At 42.1% G+C, this 22,000-nt stretch overlaps 2 protein-coding genes and 1 long non-coding RNA gene across 4 annotated transcripts in view; 2 read left to right on the forward strand and 1 right to left on the reverse strand.

Annotated features, from left to right (window-relative positions):
• The first annotated feature begins 339 nt into the window (after positions 1 to 339).
• Positions 340 to 827, forward strand: LOC113887731 (histone H2B type 2-F). The gene has a single exon (XM_027534927.1). The coding sequence runs from the start codon at positions 382 to 384 to the stop codon at positions 760 to 762; it is 381 nt and encodes a 126-aa protein (XP_027390728.1). The 5' UTR covers positions 340 to 381; the 3' UTR covers positions 763 to 827.
• A 10,792-nt stretch (positions 828 to 11,619) lies between these two features.
• On the reverse strand, positions 11,620 to 12,322 carry LOC113887775. The gene is made up of 2 exons (XR_003509822.1): positions 12,019 to 12,322; positions 11,620 to 11,904 (listed from the first exon to the last, which is right to left on the reverse strand). It is a non-coding gene; the product is annotated as an uncharacterized LOC113887775 (long non-coding RNA).
• Positions 12,323 to 12,458: 136 nt separating this feature from the next.
• LOC113887744 (myomegalin) overlaps positions 12,459 to 22,000 on the forward strand; it is a 64,358-nt gene continuing 54,816 nt past the window's right edge. The window contains exon 1 of one of the 2 annotated variants that reach the window (XM_027534955.1): positions 12,459 to 12,833. The gene's annotated coding sequence lies outside the window, so the exon portion shown is untranslated. The remainder of the gene's footprint in view (positions 12,834 to 22,000) is intronic. The other variant, XM_027534982.1, reaches the window with a different exon arrangement.

The following is a 22,000-nucleotide window of genomic DNA, read 5'->3' on the forward strand; positions in this document are numbered from 1 at the left end:
CAAAAATAAGAGAAAGTTAGCTTGTCTTTAGCACGCGCTTCAGATCTCTACTATATACAAGTCAATCAACGAGAAAAAGGGAAAATCATTTAACGAAAGACCCCAAACAGGTGAAACTACATTTACTTAATTTAGTGTGAAACAGAACATTTTGATTGGTTAACAAGACATTTATTGTAAGAACCACTAAGAAAGCGCGAGCAGGACCTCATTTACATGGACTCTGCCTCTCTATGACGACACTGTTGTATATTAACCAATAAAAATGCAGTACTCTGTTAGCCTCCATTTGCATACAGGCTCTATAAATAGCGTGTAAGCGGGCGGTTTTGAGGTAGTCGGGTCGTTTAGTACAGGCGTGTGGTGTGTCTTCTCGCAAAGATGCCGGATCCAGCAAAATCCGCTCCTGCTCCAAAAAAAGGTTCTAAAAAGGCTGTCACGAAAGTGCAGAAGAAGGATGGCAAGAAGCGCAAGCGCAGCCGCAAGGAGAGCTATTCCGTTTACGTGTATAAGGTGCTGAAACAGGTACACCCGGACACCGGCATCTCGTCCAAGGCCATGGGCATCATGAATTCTTTCGTCAATGATATTTTCGAGCGCATTGCCGGCGAAGCATCGCGCCTGGCGCATTACAACAAGCGCTCGACCATTACTTCCCGAGAGATCCAGACAGCGGTACGCCTGCTGCTTCCCGGCGAGCTGGCTAAACACGCCGTGTCCGAGGGCACCAAGGCGGTCACCAAGTACACCAGTTCAAAGTAAGGGCGCGCAAGGGACGAAATCGAACATCTACGTTATACACAAAGGCTCTTTTCAGAGCCACTTACGTTACCAGAGAAAGCGGCTGTAAACACTTAAATTAGTTGCGTTGGGTGGATCCGTAATTAGGATCGCATATACATGTAGGGCTATATCAGGAGAATGGTAAAAGTTGCCCTAGCAGTTAAAATTCGAAACGTCCCATGATCCAGTGGTGCCACCTAATGGTAAATGTTTTATTAATAAGTGGTGTTCAAGATGGTCCCTACCTGCCTAGTCTGAGTCCTCAGTGGAGTTTAGGTACAGAGGGGAGGGGGAGCTAACCTAATACATTGATTTGTTCTTTTATCTAGTAAACGAGCTGGGATTTACTGTCAACGTACAGATAGCCTTGAGTTCCCCAGTCCCCGCTGTTTACTAATATTTTAGTCTTTTTTTAAACGTACACCTCTGGGTATGTAGTCCCAAGCTTTTGCCAACATAGGTGCTTTAGCATGTTGGCCTGTCAGCAAATCCCAACTTAGCAATCCTCCCGTAACTTCTTTTTATCCCAGTGACCTTCAACTAGATAAATTTTCGCACTCCCTCCCTCCCCCAGGCTCCCAACCATGGGGCATTTGGCAATATCTGGAGACATTTTTGATTGTCATCACTCGGGAGGGGGTGCTACTGGTATTTAGTGGGTACATCCTACAATGTATAGGACAGCTTACAGCCCCCACAACTAAGAGTTATCTCTTTGGTGCATAACGTTGATCCTTGTGATAAGGTTGAGAGACCCAGTGCCCAAAGACTTCCTTTCCTTCAGGGATTCCCACCTCCCCCCCCCCCCCCCCACCTTTTAGGATTTAGTTCTCATTTAGATCAAACATTTTCCCCTGTCCTCTGCTTTTGGTGAAAACTGAGGAGTATACTGTGATTGTCTACACTCCTCCACAGGAAAATAATCTCCAGGGCAAGGACCTTGTCTTAGTTTTGTAACAAACTTCCCTGGTTACAACAACCACTTACCAGCCTGCTAAACATACATCCAGGTGCCTGTCCTGAAGTTCCCTGATAGGTTGGGGGTGGGGACTGGGGAGGTGGATTTTAGTATTCTCAGGTGTCTTTTTTTTTAAAATAGATTTTGGGGGCATGATGTATAAAAGGGCACAGTTAACGTGGGATGACACAGTTAACGTGGGACGAATTTCTAAGGCTCTCTCAATTTGCGAAACTCAAGACTAATCCTGATTATTTGTTTTACCAAATAAAATATACCCTTGAGGCAAAAGGACAAAATCTTAGTTTCCAATTCACTTGACAGTCAAGTTTTGATATTAATCAAACTTGGGAGAATTTACATGACTGTGCTTAAAATGAATTTTATTAATTTATAATGTAGGAGTTCAAATTTACATCTAATTAAAAGTTGAATAAAGTGGGCTGTATGTGATTTCTCTCTTTCAAGTGGAAATAAAGATTCTCAGTGAGTCATCTTTCCCCAGAGACTATCAGACAAAGAGGCCAGAGAAAGATGACTCAACTGAGAATCTAAAATTTTCAGTTGAAAGAAAAAAAATCATTATAAGATACATTTTATGGTAGGAAAAATCACTCTGTGTTTAAAGGCCAGGGTGGTGTGTCTTCTACCCAAACAAGCCATCAGATAGTATATCTCTTCTCCTCAACTAGAATCTTAAAGTTCAGGGGCTCTCTTCTCCCTGAGGACTAGGGACCATGTTTCTTATGGTCTTTTGAAGTTGTTAAAGCCTTGGCAGTTGGCTCACCTAATCAAAAGCCATCATTATTTATCCAATGACTAAAAGATTAAACCTCAGTTCCTTATCCTGAAACTAAAGGCCTCCTATCATCTTGCCAAAAGGTACCTTCTTCAATTACTTGTTTCCCCCAGTCCTCTAGCTTAGGTAAAATATTCTACTCACTATCCTTTCAGTTCAGTTCAGTTGCTCAGTCGTGTCTGACTCTTTGCGACCCCATGAATTGCAGCACGCCAGGCCTCCCTGTCCATCACCATCTCCTGGAGTTCACTCAAACTCATGTCCATCGAGTCCATGATGCCATCCAGCCATCTCATCCTCTGTCGTTCCCTTTTTCTCATGCCCCCAATCCCTCCCAGCATCAGAGTCTTTTCCAATGAGTCAACTCTTCGCATGAGGTGGCCAAAGTACTGGAGTTTCAACTTTAGCATCATTCCTTCCAAAGAAATCCCAGGGCTGATCTCCTTCAGAATGGACTGGTTGGATCTCCTTGCAGTCCAAGGGACTCTCAAGAGTCTTCTCCAACACCACAGTTCAAAAGCATCAATCCTTTGGCACTCAGCTTTCTTTATAGTCCAACTCTCACATCCATACATGACCACTGGAAAAACCATAGCCTTGACTAGATGGACCTTTGTTGACAAGGAAATGTGTCTGCTTTTAATATGCTGTGTAGGTTGGTCATAACTTTCCTTCCAAGGAGTAAGCGTCTTTTAATTTCATGTCTGTAATCATCATCTACAGTGATTTTGGAGCCCAGAAAAATAAAGTCAGCCACTGTTTCCACTGTTTCCCCATCTATTTGCCATGAAGTGATGGGACCGGATGCCATGATCTTGGTTTTCTGAATGTTGAGCTTTAAGCCAACTTTTTCACTCTCCTCTTTCACTTTCATCAAGAGGCTTTTTAGTTCTTCTTCACTGAATGCATCTTAAATTTCTCTTTATTTTTGCTTTTGTGGTATCACTCTTCTAAGTTGTAGTAAGTACTCTGTCATTCTCTAGACCATGCAAACCTATCATTATACCAGTTCTTTAAACTCTTATTTAGATCTCACTCTGTGAAGCCTCCCCATCCTATTTTATTTCACGGGGAGGTTTTCTTCCTTTTGACTCTTAAGGCTTTATTCCTTGCACAGTAGATTTACAATTAACTGTGTAGCTTTGTGAACTGTGTACTATTGTCCTTAAATTTTTTTCATTGCTTTTACATTTTCATGTGTTTGTTTTCTGCTAGAGGGTAGGATCTATCATTTTTAAATACTACTTGTCTTCTTTCACAAGTGCTATCCCAGTGCCTGATAGAAAATAGCTCCTCAAAGTTTGTTGACTAATTGCCCAGACTGTAGAACGCTAGAAAATCATGCAAGGATGGTAGATTCAGGTGCTCCCATGAGATTTTTTTTCTCTACTTTTTCTTTTTTTTCCTTGCTCCTTTAACCTGGATGCTTTTTAATTGCTCTTGATAATTACTGACCCAGTTAACATGACTGTTAGAAATTTAAAAATCCTAAAAAAGGAGATAAAGTACTGCACTTGATACCTTCCCTTCAGCTGATGAATGTGTCTTTATGACCAAAGTGATGAGGTTAGAATAAAGCTTTTTTAGCTTGGCTTGATGTACTGCTTTTCCAGTGTTTCAAACAAGGAAGGAGGTGGAAGTTGCATTCCAGAGATGAAAAAACGTGCTAAATTTCCTTCCATGTACCATCTGAATATTAATATATTTACTCATTTATTATTGAATCAGACACCATTACCCATAAAAGCTATTCTTCCCTGCTTACTTTCACTCCCTGCTTTATGGGTGCATAGCTTTTAATTAAAGGCTACTTTACCAGCTTTTTCACATCTGGGTTTGTCCATAAGACAACGTTCTGAGCCAATGAGATATGAATAAAAGTGATACTATTATTTCTAGTTTGTGCCCTAAAAATGAATAAATATGTGCTGCCCTTTTACCCTCTCCTCTGGCTGGGTTGCAGTTATGATGGCAGGAACTACGTCAACCACTCTGGGCCCAGAAATGGAAGCCATGTGATGAGAATGGCAAAACGTTGCTACCAGCCCTGGACTATCACATGAGAGATGAATAAATCTGTATCTTGTTTAAATAAGCCATCGTTTTTTAAAATATTTGGTACAATAATTTAGGCTGCTTTGTGACCAATATGTTGTCTGACTCTCCTGCTACCTTCTCAGAGTAAGTCCTATGAATGTAGGTATTTTCTTTTAGTCACTGTTCTATCCCTATCAGTTGAGTTCAGTCGTGCAGTTGTGTCTGACTCTTTGCGACCCCATGGACTGCAGCACACCAGGCTTCCCTGTCCATCACCAACTGCTGAAGCTTGCTCAAACTCATGTCCATTGAGTTGGTGATGCCATTTAACCATCTCATCCTCTGTTCTCCCCTTCTCCTGCCTTCAATCTTTCCCAGCATCAGGGTCTTTTCCAATGAGTCAGTTCTTCACATCAGGTGGCCAAAGTATTGGAGTTTCAGCTTCAGCATCAGTTCTTCCAATGAATATTCAGGACTGATTTCCTTTAGGATGAACTGGTTGGATGTCCTTGCAGTCCAAGGGACTCTCAAGAGTCTTCTCCAACACCAGAGTTCAAAAGCATCAGTTCTTCGGTGCTCAGCTTTCTTTACAGTCAAACTCTCACATCCATACGTGACTACTGGAAAAACCATAGCTTTGTCTAGACCTTTGTGGACAAAGTAATGTCTCTGTTTTTTAATATGCTCTCTAGGTTGGTCATGGCTTTTAAGGAGCAAGCGTCTTTTAATTTCATGGCTGCAGTCACCATCTGCAGTGATTTTGGAGCCCAGAAAAATAAAGTCTCCCACTGTTTCCATTGTTTTCCATCTATTTGCCATGAAATGATGGGACTGGATGCCATGATCTTAGTTTTCTGAATGTTAAGTTTTAAGCCAACTTTTTCAACTGTCCTTTTCACTTTCATCAAGATGTTCTTCAGTTCCTCTTCTCTTTCTGCCATAAGGTTGGTATCCTCTGCATATCTGAGGTTATTGATATTTCTCCCGGCAATCTTGCTTCCAGCTTGTGCTTCATCCAGCCTGGCATTTCACATGATGTACTTTGCATAGAAATTAAATAAGCAGGGTGACAGTATACAGCCTTGACCTATTCCTGTCCCAATTTGGAACCAGTGTGTTGTTCCATGTCCTGTTCTAACTGCTGCTTCTTGTCCTGCATACAGACTTCTCAGGAGGCAGGTCAGGAGATCTGGTATTCCCATCTCTTTAAGAATTTTCCAGTTTGTTGTGATCCACACAGTCAAAGGCTTTGGCATAGTCAATAAAGCAGAAGTAGACGTTTTTCTGGAACTCTCTTGCTTTTTCAATGATCCAATGGATGTTGGCAATTTAATCTCTGGTTCCTCTGCCTTTTCTAAATCCAGCTTGAACATCTGGAAGTTCTTGGGTCTGTTGGAGCCTGGCTTGGAGAATTTTCAGCATTACTTTGCTAGCTTGTAATTAGTGTCAAATTACCCTAGGTTGTTGGGGTAGTTTGAGCATCCTTTATCATTGCCTTTCTTTGGGATTGGAATGAAAATGGACCTTTCCAGTCTTGTGGCCGGTTCCAGTCCTGTGGCCACTGCCACTGTTATCCCTATCTGCTCAAGCTATATCTGGAATAGAGTGGGCGGTTGCAGTCCAAGGAGTGGCAAACAAGAAGATGATAGTCCCCAAACCTCAATATTTCTTTTCTTTGACTGAGAGCTCATTATACAATAAATATTTCAGGTGGTTTTACTAAACGGCAGCATAAGAATCTAGAGAGTATCATTATCAACCAATCCAAGGAACTTTGCTTTGAATGGTCAAAGCCAGAAACAGAGAGCAAAATAGGAGAACTAATTGAGCTTGAGCAGTTCTTTACTGGAAAAGGCAATGGCACCCCACTCCAGTACTCTTGCCTGGAAAATCCCGTGGACAGAGGAGCCTGGTGGGCTGCAGTCCATGGGGTCGCTAAGAGTCAGACATGACTAAGCGACTTCCCTTTCACTTTTCACTTTCATGCATTGGAGAAGGAAATGGCAACCCACTCCAATGTTCTTGCCTGGAGAATCCCAGGGATGGGGGAGCCTGGTGGGCTGCCGTCTATGGGGTCGCAGAGTCGGACACGACTGAAGCGACTTAGCAGCAGCAGTTCTTTACCACTTTCCCTCAGAGGACCCAGACCAAGATGATAACTGGTCTTGGGACTGAGGTAGCACAAGGTACCCAGAAGAAGGAATTCCTGTGGCAAAAAAAATGGAGGATGCAGATTTGTGAAATGAAATAAAGAACAATTTCTCTCTGTTGTTTTACAGGATCAAAGGCAATAATTTTAAATTGCCAGAAGGTAGGGGAAAATCCTTATCATTCTTTTTTTAATCAGTGTTTTTAACATTCAGGGGAAGACAAAATACCTAAAGCTATCAGCTTTATTTTTTGTTATTGTTCGAAATGATGTTGGAGATTTGTGTAGGACTTAGTTTCCAGTTAGTGGGATTATCATTTTCAAATGCATGGAAGGAAAACTCTAGTCCAAGAGGGAATGTGAAACAGAGTTCAGACATATCACAACCCTGGGCAAAGGTTGTTCAGTGTTCTTAACAAAATTTCCAACTCTAGGGTTGGGTCTTAAACCACTCGAATTTCTTTCTGGAGATTTAGATTTCATCTAGTTTAGCATGTCCACTTACACTCCCTATTATAACATGGAGAATAATGAGCAGAAGAAAGTCATACTGATTAACTTGTATATATATCAACCATAAGACTACTTCCAGCAAGGGAGCATATCCTTGTTTAATAGGCTTTTCACTTTTCTCCCTGCTGCAACATGAAAATCGAGTAACAATGATTTTGCCTATGCAAGCTGTCTTGTAGATGCCTTTTCCTGTGATGTCTTTGTAAATGTTTGAATTTTTATTTTCATGATTTTTTTACATTAATATCAAGGAACTGGGCGACAGAAATTATTCTTAAATGAATTTTCTTCAGAAACAACAAGTATGCCTAGAGAACACAATTTTAGAATTAGCAGTAAAGTTAACCAAGGCAGAATTTGAATTTAAATTCTTAGACTAGAGAAAAAAAGTAAGAAATCTTTTCATTTGGCTAAAGGAACTTCATGGTATTTATGATTGTGGAATCTGTTTAGGCTGGAAGGGGCATAATAGATAAATTTTTCTGGATTAGTGCATGGAAATCATTTATAATGGGAAACAGTAAAGTCCCAACTATTCTAAGAGTAAAACAAAACAAAGCAAAACAGCTGTGGCTATTTTTTTCTGACAGGAGAAAATAGTAGTATGTACATGGATTACAAGCATGACTGAGTCTTTTAGATTGAGTTGTCAGATAACCATGTAGCAGGGCCCCACAGTAGCACAGAGATGTCAAAGTGACAGTGTAGGATAATGTAGCCTTAAAATCTTCTGAGTATGCCATCGTACAGTGTGTTAGTAGAGAGCAATGCGCAACCCAAGTGTCATACATGGTGGTCCTGAGTAAAGAAAAGGAGACTTTCACAGAATTTATATCTTCAGACTGCAAGTTTTCCACTAAATGCAGAGTATACAGAGATGAATTAAAAGTATCTTTATCTATAGACATGGTGATAAAATGTCAAAACACAAGAGTTAAGGAGAAAATTGCAGAAACAGAAAATTCTTTGCAAAGAAATAGAAATCAAGTTATGTCAGACTTCTCATTTGGACAACTTTAGTTATAAGAAGACAATGAATTGGTAGTTTTTAAAATCTAGGGAAAATAATTTTGAAACTAAATTTCTGTGTCCAACGAAACTATCATCTAAGTGTGGATTGACTTTTCAAGCCCTCCCTGAAAGAATTTCTGGAATTGTATTCCTGCAAGAATAAGAAAAGATTCTAAGAGGAAGATATGAGATACCAGAAGGGGGCCATGTGCCAGTAAAATGTATTGCTAAGTCTAAGTTCTGAAAAATTTCTTTAAGGCTTAGAATACTTGCTGTTTATTCATCCATCTAATTTCATTATTGAATGTCTTTATTGAGAAATTAGAAATCAAGTGATAGGAGAGAGATGAAATAAATGAATCAGAAAAGGCTCAACTAACAAAGGAATATAACACATATACCAAATTACCTGTAATAAAATTTTAAAAAGAAATGTGCTATAAAGATAGATACAAAGTGGTGCAGTGGTAAAAGAATCTGTGTTTTGCCCAAAGTTTAAACTTTCATCTCAGGTTCAAAGGATTTGTTAACAAAAGAAACTAATTGTCATACACAATTTCAATATTTAATAGAGAATTATCTAACTTACTTTCAATAAACAATCATTAAAAGGAAAGAGAAACAAAACAGCAGATACATAACCAAATTGGGTTTTTACCAACATCCAGACTCAAACAGCACTGGGAAGTCCCGTGTAACAGCAGCAATCTGAAACCCCCATTTGGGAAAAGGTCCTAGGCAGTGTCCACTCCACGGGTGAGACTTCAAAATTGCAGTTTGGGGGTTCCTACTTATAATCCCAGGCTGCAAACTGATAACATCATCTGTCTGTGAGCAAACTGCAGCTCTGGTGTCACGTTAATCTTTCACAATGCTGTATGTTTTATCTTGTGAGTGTTGATACTCTCTGGCCTGGGAGATTGGATCTCCAGAGCTCAGGAGAATTCCAAGACTCACTCCCTATTTTATCTCTGATGCTGCCCAGCTGGCTGGTAACAGCCAGTGTACGTGCAGGCAGGCAAGTCAGGGACAAGTCAGAGGTCTGCTCTCCTTTCTTTGTTTCTGAAGCCTGAAAAAGACTACTTCCCTAACAGTGCCTGCAATGCTGGAGATACAGGAGATGCGGGTTCAATCCCTGGATCGGGAAGATCCCCTGGAGTAGGAAAGGGCAACCCACTCTCCAGTCTTCTTGCCTGGAAAATCCCATGGACAGAGCACGGAGGGCTACAGTGTAGGGTTGAAAAGAGTTGCATGTGGGATCAATTGTGAGGTTAGAGGTACAGGTGATGTTGTTTGTGATATCCTGGGTCACAACGAGAAGCGTTAATTTACTTTACCACCATGTTTGTATTGAAATCTCCCTCTGTTTTGATTACTGATTTAAGTTTGGATTTTAAGATTTTTGTTTAGGTAACTCTGATTACACAGTTTTTTACATTTACGGTCTCTCCTCCACATTTTGTCTACTATTTTAAAAAAACAAGAGTTCAAAACCATTAGTGACTTCAAATATAGATTCTTTTGGTCTGGATCCTAAAAATTAAAAAGAAAATCTGGACTTCAAATTCCAGATGATATTGACATGGTAGGGGGGTGAGAATGAAGAGAAATAAAACAAGCTAACTAATATTTGTGTTATACTCAGGAGGAGGATATAGATTATTATTCTAGAAGTTAGAAAAGTGTAAGTTTAAATACACCTGTACATACAAAATGTGTATGTATAAAAGTTGACTTATAAAAGTACTAAATATTTCATATTCCGAAAAGCAGAAATCCATTAAGCAGTGATCAAACCAGTCAATCCTAAAGGAAATCAACCCTGAATATTCCCTGGAAGGACTGATGCTAAAGGTGAGGCTCCGATACTTTGGCCACCTGATATGAGGAGCCGACTCACTGGAAAAGACCCTGATGCTGGCAAAGATTGAGGGCAGGAAGAGAAGGGGGCGACAGAGGATGCAATGGTTGGATGGCATCACTGATTCAATGGAAAAGAGTTTGAACAAATTCTGGGGGACAGTGAAGGGTAGAGAAGTCTGGCATGCTGCAATTCACAGGGTTGCAAAGAGTCAGACAGGACTTAGCAACGACAACAACAAAAAGAACTGTTTGCACTTGAAAGGTGACTGTAGGAAGAAAACTTCCAGTCGAATATGAAACCCATTTGCTAATTGTGTGTGTGTGGCGGGTGGGGGGTGGAGGGGGGGACAAAGCTTTTAAATTATACAATGTAAAAAAAAATTGTTTGTATCTAACACAGGTACACACACAAGTATATCCTCAAGAGTGCGTACACAAAGATTTAAAATAAGTCAACAATCAAGTGTTAATTATGTTAGCATAGATACATCTTTCTCAGGAATTAAGAGTAAATCAACAAAAACTTATTTGAAGATATAGAGGATTTGAAGAACATAGTTAACAAGATCAATCATAAGTGTACTATACCTGCACCGTTTTTATCTAATAGAGTACATTATATTGAAATTCACATGGAAAACTGATTAGAAACTGACCATGTGTGAGATGACAAATGAAAACAAGTGCTGAAAAAACTGAAGCCATACAAGATATATTTGCTAATCATAATGCAATGAAATAACTAAAAATACTATCCTTGATCTATACTGTTGAGGAAAAGCACGTCCGTCTGGTCAAGGCTATGGTTTTTCCTGTGGTCATGTTGGATGTGAGAGGTGGACTGTGAAGAAGGCTGAGCACCGAAGAATTGATGCTTTTGACCTGTGGTGTTGGAGAAGACTCTTGAGAGTCCCTTGGACTGCAAGGAGATCCAACCAGTCCATTCTGAAGGAGATCAGCCCTGGGATTTCTTTGGAAGGAATGATGCTAAAGCTGAAACTCCAGTACTTTGGCCACCTCATGTGAAGAGTTGACTCATTGGAAAAGAGTCTGATGCTGGGAGGGATTGGGGGCAGGAGGAGAAGGGGACGACAGAGGATGAGATGGCTGGATGGCATCATGGACTCCATGGATATGAGTTTGAGTGAACTCTGGGAGTTGCTGATGGACAGGGAGGCCTGGTGTGCTGCAGTCTGTGGGGTCACAAAGAGTCGGATACGACTGAGCGACTGAACTGAACTGCAAGATATCAAAATAAAAATTATATACTCCTTAGAAATAAAGTGAACATTACATTTTAAAACCTATATGAAGAGGTCAGAGGAAAATTCATAGCTTTAAAATGCATTTATGAGAAAATAAGAACTATTAAAAACAATGAGTTAAAGCTATTAAAAGCTAATAAAGGAATAATAAAACCCGAGGAAAGCAGAAAAAATAAATTAGGATAGAAATCAATGGAACAGACTTCCCCACTCCCCCAAAACAATTAAAATCATAATCTGATTCTTTGAAAGAAAATTCTTTAGTAAATTTAAGTTTGAAAGAAAAAGTACATAACTGTCAGCAACATTAGATACAGAAGTATTAAAATGGTATGTATATTTTGGTACAGAGATTCCTTCTCAGACTAGTAACTTCCCGTGTGTTCTGAAGCGGGCCTGGACTCGAGCAGAAGCTCCCGTGATCCCCAAATGCGTTTAGGGCCCTCCTACAGGCTGGAAGGTGAAAAACAACTCTTCTCCACACCCGGTTGCCTGTTCAGCTCCATAACTGTGCTTCGGTCTAGCCCTGGGGAATATAAGATAAGGGCCCAAGGGCTTCTCAGATGAAGCCTTGGTAAATCCAGCTGGCCCTGGGTGTTGTCCCTGCTGAGACTGAAAGCGAAGGAAAAAAAACTCCAACCTTCCTCCTCTCTCCCAGCCAGCTGCATCAGTCCCCTCTGGGGCCTCGTTCTCAGCCCCGGAAATGTCTTCCGGAATAGACAGGCCTTGGACCCTTCAGGGAGAAGCTCCACAGTTCCCAAAAGTATTTCAGAGCAGCCTGGGGGCTCCCTGCCCAGCAGCCTGCACACTCTGCCGGCCGAGGGTCCCTTCCTGGCTCTTGACGGTGACGGAACCAGCAGGGAAGTCATCAGTGCTCTACTGGACAGCCGCCTCGTACTCTCCACCTGCTCCCTCCCTGCTGCTGCCGCCGATTCCAGCCGCCTTTTTCTTTAGGTCTCGCCCAGATGGCTAGCGCTCCTCCCCTTCCGGTGACCCCCGGACCAGGTTTCAGCCGAGGCCGCGGCCACCGGCAAACTCCTGCGTGCCCCGCGCCTCCTGGCAACCCCAGCGCCAGACGGCGGCCGGGAGTGCAACCGGAACAGGCGGCCCGGGGTTGGCGCCACCGTCGCCGGGCCCAAGAGCGGGACAAAGCCGTCCCTGTCCGCCGACCCGACCATAGCTAATTTTTTGCATTTGCTGGCTCTGGGGAAGCAAATATTTGTCATGGGACTTTGGGGAGAGGTTGCAGAAAGCGTGCACCCTGCCAGCCTCTGCGCCGCCGGATCCCCGAGCCCTGACCCCAGTCTCTGGCGAGCTAAGGTCGCAATGTGCACAGGAGATCACAGGATGGCGCCAGCGGTCTTCCGAGGGATACCGTCGGAGCACGAAGAGGATTCCGCGTCATTCCTAGAGCTACCGCTTTAGTCTGTCCTTCCGGTAGCCCGGTTCTAGTAAGTAAGTGTGGAGCTAAAAAAAATGTTTTAATGACCGTTAGTGTAGCAGTTTTACAGTGGAATCTACTAACACCAGTTAGAAACAAATGATTGCAGATTTGCAACCGAGTGAAAATGAATATGGATTTACAGTATCTAGTACTGTGATCGAAATCGCACATCCATGTGCCCCATGCACAGTGAGACCCATCAATACTAAACATGAGTCTGGAACAGAGAAGGGTTTATTACAGATTCATACAAGCAGATGGGTGGCTCATGTCCTAAGAACCCAAAGTTACTGAAAGCTTTCAGCATGTCCCTTTAAAATCAAAAGGTGAGGGATGGGTATGGTTAGCTGTTGCAGACTTCTGGGTGTCAGATCCTTTGTTCTCAAGGTCAGGTCATGGTCAGGTAATGATGTTCCTGTAAATCTCTACCAGATGAATGTTATTCTCTGTCCTGATGAGAAAGGCAAAGTCCCAAGGCACAACTTTTACCTTCCAAGGTCCCAGTCCTGGCTAAGAGCAGTCAGATCTCAGTTGGCAGCTCCTTCAGGGCCAGGTTCCCATATCCTGCCCAGCTATCATCCCAGAGGGAGTCAGGCATCCAACCCAAGTGGCCCTCAGTCTCCTCAGGCCATCCAAATGGGGAGACCAGGTCTCACAGACTATGACTCATACAGACGGCCACTGCTAGTGGGTCACAGAGACAGGGATGGGGAAGAGGTTCATTGCTTCTCAAGTCCTGGGCCTTGGCTAGTGGGGGCCTTGCTCCCTGGGCCCTCCAGCTCATCTGCTGGTCCAAGGCTGGGTAAACTGGAAGGCCTCCAGGAGAAGGCCTGCATCTGCCTCTTACCTCACTCTCTACCTGATGACCACTACCCCACAGACCCTTGACTGAATCACTTCCCCAGTGGTCCCTCATTGACAGTTACCGGTGGGCAGGGCCCAGCTCAGCGCTGACCAATAGCTTAGCAGGACAAGTATATGTTGCTCATTGACAGCTGGTTGCTTGTGGGCAGGGCCCGAGCTTGAGGCACCGAGCAATGGCGGAACAAGACCTGTTGCCTAGTAACAGGGTGCAGAGTAATGAGGCACAGCAATGCTAGGTGTTAAGGGCTGTGCTCATCCTGCTCTGTTGCAATTCCCCCCTTTTCTTTGATAATCCTTAATCTTGAGGATAACATGTGGATATGTCAGGAGGAAACCACTGAAGTGTAGTGCTGAAGCTGATGGTGATCTCCTTAGGAAATTGATCTAAGCCTTAGGAATGACTGCCCTTCTAAAGTAAAAAGACCAGCATCTGATGTCAAGTTTGCAATTCCAAACATACCATGCTGTTAGTCACTGCAAGATTGATCCCTAGTCCAATATTTGTCGTTTTTCTATTATAAATATTATAAATGCAGAAAATGTGAAAGAAGAAAACAAAATAATTCACCACTCAAAGAAAGTCAGTATTAAAATGTGGAGAATTTCCCTCTTGTCATTTTTCTATGCACATTTTAGCATAATTATGTTTGTGTGTTATATGTAAAGATTTTACAGTCTGTTTTTTTTTTTTTCAGTTTAAAGTGATAGTATAGTATTTCTCCATGTTTTTTTTCCGCAGGTTATCCACATATATTAGCAAAATCCATTTACCAAACAAACACTAGCACCAAAAAAATGAGACTTCCACCCATTGCGAAGGGAATATCCCAACCAATGTTCCACCACAGGCAAAACCCAGCTCAATAGGGAAGGGTACCTGATGTCATCACATGCTAGCTCCATTATTCAAAGACATCTCAACTAACCAGTGAAAATCCTGATTCACAAACATACAACATGCAAATAACAAATGTGGTCCCACGCACAGAAGGACAAACCAGAGTGGCCCAACCCAAAATGATACACACAAAAACACAAACAACAAAGAAGCTGCAGTCACACAGACAGATAATTAGAGAAAGTGAGTCTAAAATTCCACTTCCACTACCAGAGGTCTCCAGAGTAGCCCAGCTCTCAAAAGAGAACAGACCCAAAATGGCTGACTTATAGATTGGACAGAATTACTAGCTTGTGCAAGCTTGAGTGACTTACTCCAGGTGACACCAAATGTGGACCATAGCTCTGGATGTTTCTTTGCTCCAAACAGCCTTGTGCCTTGGGGCAGCTGGTGCCTGTAAGGGAGAGTCCCTTCCATTTCCCCAGAGCAAAATGAACTCCAGCAGCTGCTGAGTACTTGGGAAGGGGCTGCCCCTGGCCAGGATCAACCTGCCCTGGGCACAGACGTCCTGCCCCAGTCACCATAAATTGTTACTGAAATCTCACATCCGTGTGCCTGATGCACAGTGAGGCCTATCAGTACTAAACATGAGTCTGGAACACAGAAGGGTTTAAAATACCAATTTGCCTTCAACTTCTCCAATGGCTCAGTGGTAAAGAATCCATCTGCAATGCAGGAGACCAGGGTTCGATCCCTGGGTTGGGAAGGTCCCCTGGAGAAGGGCAGGGCAGCCCACTCCAGTAGTCTTGCCTGGAGAATCCCATGGACAGAGGAGCCTGATGGGCTACATCCATGGGGTTGCAGAGTTGCACACGACTGAAGACACACTACACACTTGTTTTACTTGAAGCTATAATGTTGAATCTGTTAGAAGTAAAAGACTTTTCAAGTTTTTAAAATCATGCTGCCTGTTCAACTAAGAAACAAGACTGAGTCATGATGAATGAAGATCAACCCCTTCCCTTTACTGAGATGATGCAGGGAGACATGGCTCTTTTGAAATTAGTTGGTATTTCCCAGCATGCTTTTGGCATAGCTTAAATACTCTGTGATTGCATTTATGCTGTTGTCACAATATTTCCAGCTCCTTGTTTTTGCTTACTTTAGGATTTCACATCCTCTTTGTGGCTGGGTGTAACACAAAGTTCTGACCCAAGCATTGGAAGTTGAAGTGTTGGTTGTGACTTCTGGGCTAGAGCATTTAATTCCTGGTTTGAGATGTTCCAAAACTCTTTTTCATTCTGGCACAGACAACTGACCTTCTCCCTCCCTCTCAGCTGACCCTAGAGTAAATATGAACAACAAAACTTTATTGGTGTAAGGTGCTGGGATTTTGGAGTTGTTTAAACCCCCAAACAACGTGTTACAGATTTGCATACAGCCTAATTCATAGATGACTAGATTAGGTATGGGCTGTGCATGTTTGTTGTCCCACATGAGATAATTTGCTGTTGTTATCAGGTAGTAAAGAATTCATCTGCCAGTGCAGGAGATGCAAGAGATTTGGGTTTCATCTCTGAATTTGGGAAGATCCCCTTGGGTAGGAAATGGCAACCCATTCCAGTATTCTTGCCTGGAAAACTCTGTGGACAGAGGAGCCTAGTGGATTACAGTCCATGGGGTCGCAGGGTCAGACACAGCTGAGTGACTAAGCATGCACAAGGTTGTTATCAAGTATTTCTTACTTACACTTTCTTTGTCTTGCTCTCAGAGGACTTTTGCTGCAGAGCCAAGCCTTTTTTTTTTTTTTTTAATAATAATGCAAGGAAGCAAAGTCTTTGACTAAAAATTGTTGTGAAATCTGCCCTACCTCTCTATAGTATACTAGGATTCAAAACATCTCAACATGGGCCCACAGTGGTTTTGAATATCTGACTTGGCACCTAACTCCCATAAGTATAAGACAGAGAAAGATGAAAATTACCTCTGGTTTGTATAATAGTTCTTTTGTCTCTTTGGAATCCCCGGGGTAGTGTATCATGATTCGGGATGGGTGAGAGCTACCCATCTTTCACCCGCTTTTCTTTTGTAAACTAGGAGAAGGATGAGTGGGAAAGAAGAGTTTTAAAAGGATGAACCAGCTTCAGCATTTACAGCAGGCATGTTCTTAGGCTGCACAAATGTAATGAAAGGGTGCATATGGAAATTGATGATTAGGGGATGAGTTTCTTAAACTATCATTGCCAAGGTACCTGTTAGGACATCTTTATATATATCCCTGTGAGTTCGTACAGCCTTCGAGGACACCTATGCTGGTGAGTGAAGCAATCCATGTGTATGACAATAGGGAGTGGTGGTGACTGTAGAAAATAAAATGCCGTACGGTGCTTGTTTTACCCGTATTGAAGAAAATCATATTGACCCATTTCTTGATTCTGCAAATAAAATTAGTAGGCTTACATTTCTTTTTAATTAATTTATTTTTGGCTGCACTAGGTCTTCGTTGCTTTGCAAGGGCTTTCTCTAATTGTGGTGAGTAGGAGCTACTCTTCCATACAGTGCAAAAGCTTCTCATTGTGGTGGCTTTTCTTGTTGCAGGGCTCAGGCTCTAGGCGCACGGGTGTCGGTTGTTGTAGCCCATTAGCTCATTAGTTGCGGCTCCTGGGCTCTAGAGCACAAGCTCAGTAATCGTGGCACTGGGGTTTAGATGCTCCGCAGCATGTAGAATCCATGACCAGGGATCGAACTCATGTCCCCTGCATTGGCAGGAGGATTCTTATCCACTGCTCCACCAGGGAAGTCCCCAGGCTTGCATTTTGTGTCTAATATTAACTAGTGAAATTCTAAACCCTGACTAAAATGCAAGCCTGTGTAACTCATAAAAGTATAATCAGAAAAAAAAAAAAAAGAAAATATTCTCTTGCTTACAGCTAGAGGGAGAGACAACATTTTTGCTTCATAGGACAGCTCAAAAAATTCAATTTGAGAAGGTGTTAAACCAAGAACATTCACAGGAATATCAAGCTTATTCTCCTGTCCAAAATGGAGGTGTGGTGCAATTATTTTTAATGTTTTGTTCTTTGTTACAAGAAGTGTGTCCCTAAACATGTTATTTGAATGTCTTATGAGACTCCAAAGGCTTTACAATTGTTGTAGCGACTTACAAACTGCTCAGGTTGGACTTTCTGGAAGCAGAGGCTGAGACAGTGTTTGGGGTGAAGTGAAGTGAAGTTGCTCAGTTGTGTCCGACTCTTTGCGACTCCATGGACTGTAGCCTACCAGGCTTCCTCCTTCCAGGGGATTTTCCAGGCAATAGTACTGAAGTGGGGTGCCATTTCCTTCTCTAGGGGATCTTCCCGACCCAGGGATTGAACCTGGGTCTCCTGCATTGTAGAGAGATGCTTTACCATCTGAGCCACCAACAAGATGATTATTAGGGATGAACCCTTATGAAAGGAAGAATGAGGACATAGGATCGGGCAGAAGAAGAAATCAGATTGCAGTGTAGGCTTTGATGGACCCTCCAAGGAGCTCTGGAGCAAGTGCTGCTCCTAATAAGTTATTTGAAAAAGGCCAGGTGCAATGGTGTGTATATTATGCCAACATTTGCTTACAAAGGGACATAGAAGAAAGAATGCCTTCTTTCATTTGCCTATGAAAGCATAAAAATCTCTGAGATGACAGAAAACAACCAATAGAAATTATCTTTGGAAAGGACATTAGAAGGTGCTATGGACTGAGTGTTCATGTTTCTTCCCAAATTCATATGTTGAAATCTTATTCCTAACGTGATGGATGGTATTAGGAGGTGAGGGGTGTTAGGCCGTGGTATTAGGCCGTGGGTGGTATTAGGGGTGTTAGACTGATGGTATGAGGCCAGGGGTGAGGGGTGATTGAGTCATGATGGTGGAGTCCTCATGGGTGGTTATTTAGTGCCCTTATGAAAGAGACCCCAGACAGCTCCCTCACCCCTCTGCATATGAGGACACAGAAGGAAGATAGTCATCTATAGATCAGGATTTGGGCTCTTCAGTTCAGTTCAGTCACTTAGTCGTGTCTGACTCTTTGCAACCCCATGAACTGTACTGCCCATCACCAACTCCTGGAGTCCACCCAAACCCGTGTCCATCGAGTTGATGATGGCATCCAACCATCTCATCCTCTGTGTCCCCTTCTCCTCCTGCCCTCAATCTTTCCCAGCATCAGAGTCTTTTCAAATGAGTCAGCTCTTCGCATCAGGTGGCCAAAGTATTGGAGTTTCAGCTTCAACATCAGTCTTTCCAGTGAACACCCAGGACTGATGTATTTTAGGATGGACTGGTTGGATCTCCTTGCAGTCCAGGGGACGCTCAAGAGTCTTCTCCATCACCACAGTTCAAAAATATCAATTCATCGGCACTCAGCTTTCTTTGTAGTCCAACTCTTACATCCATACATGACTACTGGAAAAACCATAGCCTTGACTAGATGGACCTTTGTTGGCAAAGTAATGTATCTGCTTTTTAATATGCTGTGTAGGTTGGTCATAACTTTCCTTCAAAAGAGTAAGCATCTTTTAATTTCATGGTTGCAGTCACCATCTGCAGTGATTTTGGAGCCCAGAAAAATAAAGTCTTCCACTGTTTCCACTGTTTCCACTGTTTCCCCATCTATCTGCCATGAAGTGATGGGATCAGATGCCATGATCTTAGTTTTCTGAATGTCAAGCTTTAAGCCAACTTTTTCAATCTCCTCTTTCACTTTCATCAAGAGACTGTTTAGTTCGTCTTTACTTTCTGCCATAAGGGTGGTGTTATCTGCATATCTGAGGTTATTAATATTTCTCCTGGCAATCTTGATTCCAGCTTGTGCTTCCTCCAGCCCAGCGTTTCTCATGATGTACTCTGCATATAAGTTAAATAAGCAGGGTGACACTATATAGCCTTGATGTACTCCTTTTCCTATTTGGAACCAGTCTGTTGTTCCATGTCCAGTTCTAACTGTTGCTTCCTGACCTGCATACAGGTTTCTCAAGAGGCAGGTCAGGTGGTCTGGTATTTTCATCTCTTTCAGAATTTTCCACAGTTTATTGTGATCCACACAGTCAAAGGCTTTGGCCTAGTCAATAAAGCAGAAATAGATGTTTTTCTGAAACTCTCTTGTTTTTTCGATGATCCAGCGGATGTTGGCAATTTGATCTCTGGTTCCTTTGCCTTTTCTAAAATCAGCTTGAACATCTGGAAGTTCACGATTCACATATTGCTGAAACCTGGCTTGGAGAATTTTAAGCATTACTTTACTAGCGTGTGAGATGAGTGCAATTGTGCGGTAGTTTGAGCATTCTTTGGCGTTGCCTTTCTTTGGGATTGGAATGAAAACTTACCTTTTCCAGTCCTGTGGCCACTGCTGAGTTTTCCATATTTGCTGGCATATTGAGTGCAGCACTTTCACAGAGTCATCTTTCAGGATTTGAAATAGCTCAACTGGAATTCCATCACCTCCACTAGCTTTGTTCGTAGTGATGCTTTCTAAGGCCCACTTCACATTCCAGGATGTCTGGTTCTAGGTGAGTGATCACACCATCGTGATTATCTTGGTCGTGAAGATCTTTTTTGTACAGTTCTTCTGTGTATTCTTGCCACCTCTTCTTAATATCTTCTGCTTCTGTTAGGTCCCTACCATTTCTGTCCTTTATTGAGCCCATCTTTGCATGATATGTTTCCTTGATATCTCTAATTTTCTTAAATAAATCTCTAGTGTTTCCCATTCCATTGTTTTCCTCTATTTCTTTGCATTGATCACTGAGGAAGGCTTTCTCATCTCTCCTTGCTATTCTTTGGAACTCTGCATTCAAATGGGTATATCTTTCCTTTTCTCCTTTGCTTTTCGCTTTTTGTCTTTCCACAGCTATTTGTAAGGCCTCCTCAGACAGCCATTTTGCTTTTTTGCATTTCTTTTTCTTGGGGATGGTCTTGATTCCTGTCTCCTATACAATGTCATGAACCTCCATCCATAGTTCATCATGCAGTCTGTCTATCAGATCTAGTCCCTTTAATCTATTTCTCACTTCCACTGTATAATCATAAGGGGTTTGATTTAGGTCATACTGAGTGATCTATTGGTTTTCTCCACTTTCTTCAATTTCAGTCTGAATTTGGCAATAAGGAGTTCATGTTCCGAGCCACAGTCAGCTCCCGGTCTTGTTTTTGCTGACTGTATAGAGCTTCTCCATCTTTGGCTGCAAAGAATATAATCAATCTGATTTCGGTGTCGACCATCAATCTGTAAGCACCTTGATCTTGGATTTCCCAGCCTCCTGATCTATGAGAAATAAATTCTGCTGTCTACAAGTGACCCAGCCTATGGTATTCTTTTATAATAGCACAAACAGACGAAGACAAAGGGCTTGGAGTCTGAGATGGAAGGAGATTTTTGTACATTTTGGATTTGAGTATATATTCAAAAACAAAAAAAATTATTATAAATAATGTGATACTAAATATTCAATAAATAGTCTTAGCTATTCTGAAAAAAGCATTGGGTTAAAAACATGTAAGACTTTGATTTGTCCTGATGATATTAAATTCTGAAAGATTTAAGTAAAATTACTAGAATTTTTGTCTTTATAGGTGGTAAAAGACCACTTAGGTTTGTTTACCAAGATACATCTGATTATAAATCTTGAATATGTACCCATGCATTAAGTTATTATTAGTTGACAAGATGGTGGCCAAATGAATTTGTTGCACATGATCTGGAGCCTAAACTTGGTTTCCAATGCACTTTCTGAAGGGAATTGGTAAAACATACTTCCTATATCCTCCAGTAAGTAAAAGCTGATGTCAGCTTTTACAGAAGCACTTCTGGGTGTCCCTGGATGCTAATACACACAGCAGAGGAACCTTTAAGAATCAGAGGCATTTTGGAGAACTGCCTGCAGGAAACATCTCAAGTGTACAGAAGGGCATGAGACTGACATGGTAGCACACAAACCACAGGAAACAGAATGGCTCCTTTCCAGTGATCATGCATGCTCCAGAGACTGGAGTCAGCAACCGTCTCTTGACTTTTTTCAGCTATGCCTCTCCCTGCAAACTGAAAACTGGTGTGAAGATTCAAGTTGATCAGTGTATTTGTCTTTGTGTCTGAAACAAATTGGATTTAGTGATTCAAAATATGAGACCATGAGGTCAAGTTTCCCTGTGGATGCCTGTTGATTTGTCTCTAGAGCAGACCTAGAGAATCTTTCACTTTCCTTCCTGTGGTTGCCTGGTCCCCTCATACATAGGCTTTAACCAAAGGTGGAGGATGATGAACAAAAAAGGGATCTAGGTCCTTTGGGCCTCTCTCTCCAGTAGGAGCCAGTGATTTCTGTATGTTTCCACAGTGGATGGAATAAAAATAAAGAGGAGTGAGCCCTTAGAGAGATTGGGCAAGTGCTAGGGAGACGGCAGTTAACCCCTGTAGAGAAATTGTAGGGCTGTACACCCACCTGGA

This window comes from Bos indicus x Bos taurus, chromosome 3 (assembly GCF_003369695.1).
Source record: "Bos indicus x Bos taurus breed Angus x Brahman F1 hybrid chromosome 3, Bos_hybrid_MaternalHap_v2.0, whole genome shotgun sequence".
NCBI lineage: Eukaryota > Metazoa > Chordata > Mammalia > Artiodactyla > Bovidae > Bos > Bos indicus x Bos taurus.

What these genes read in the sequence shown, in the direction of transcription:
- LOC113887731 (XM_027534927.1), top strand. Translation starts at nt 382, where the DNA reads ATGCCGGATCCAGCAAAATCCGCTCCTGCTCCAAAAAAAGGTTCTAAA.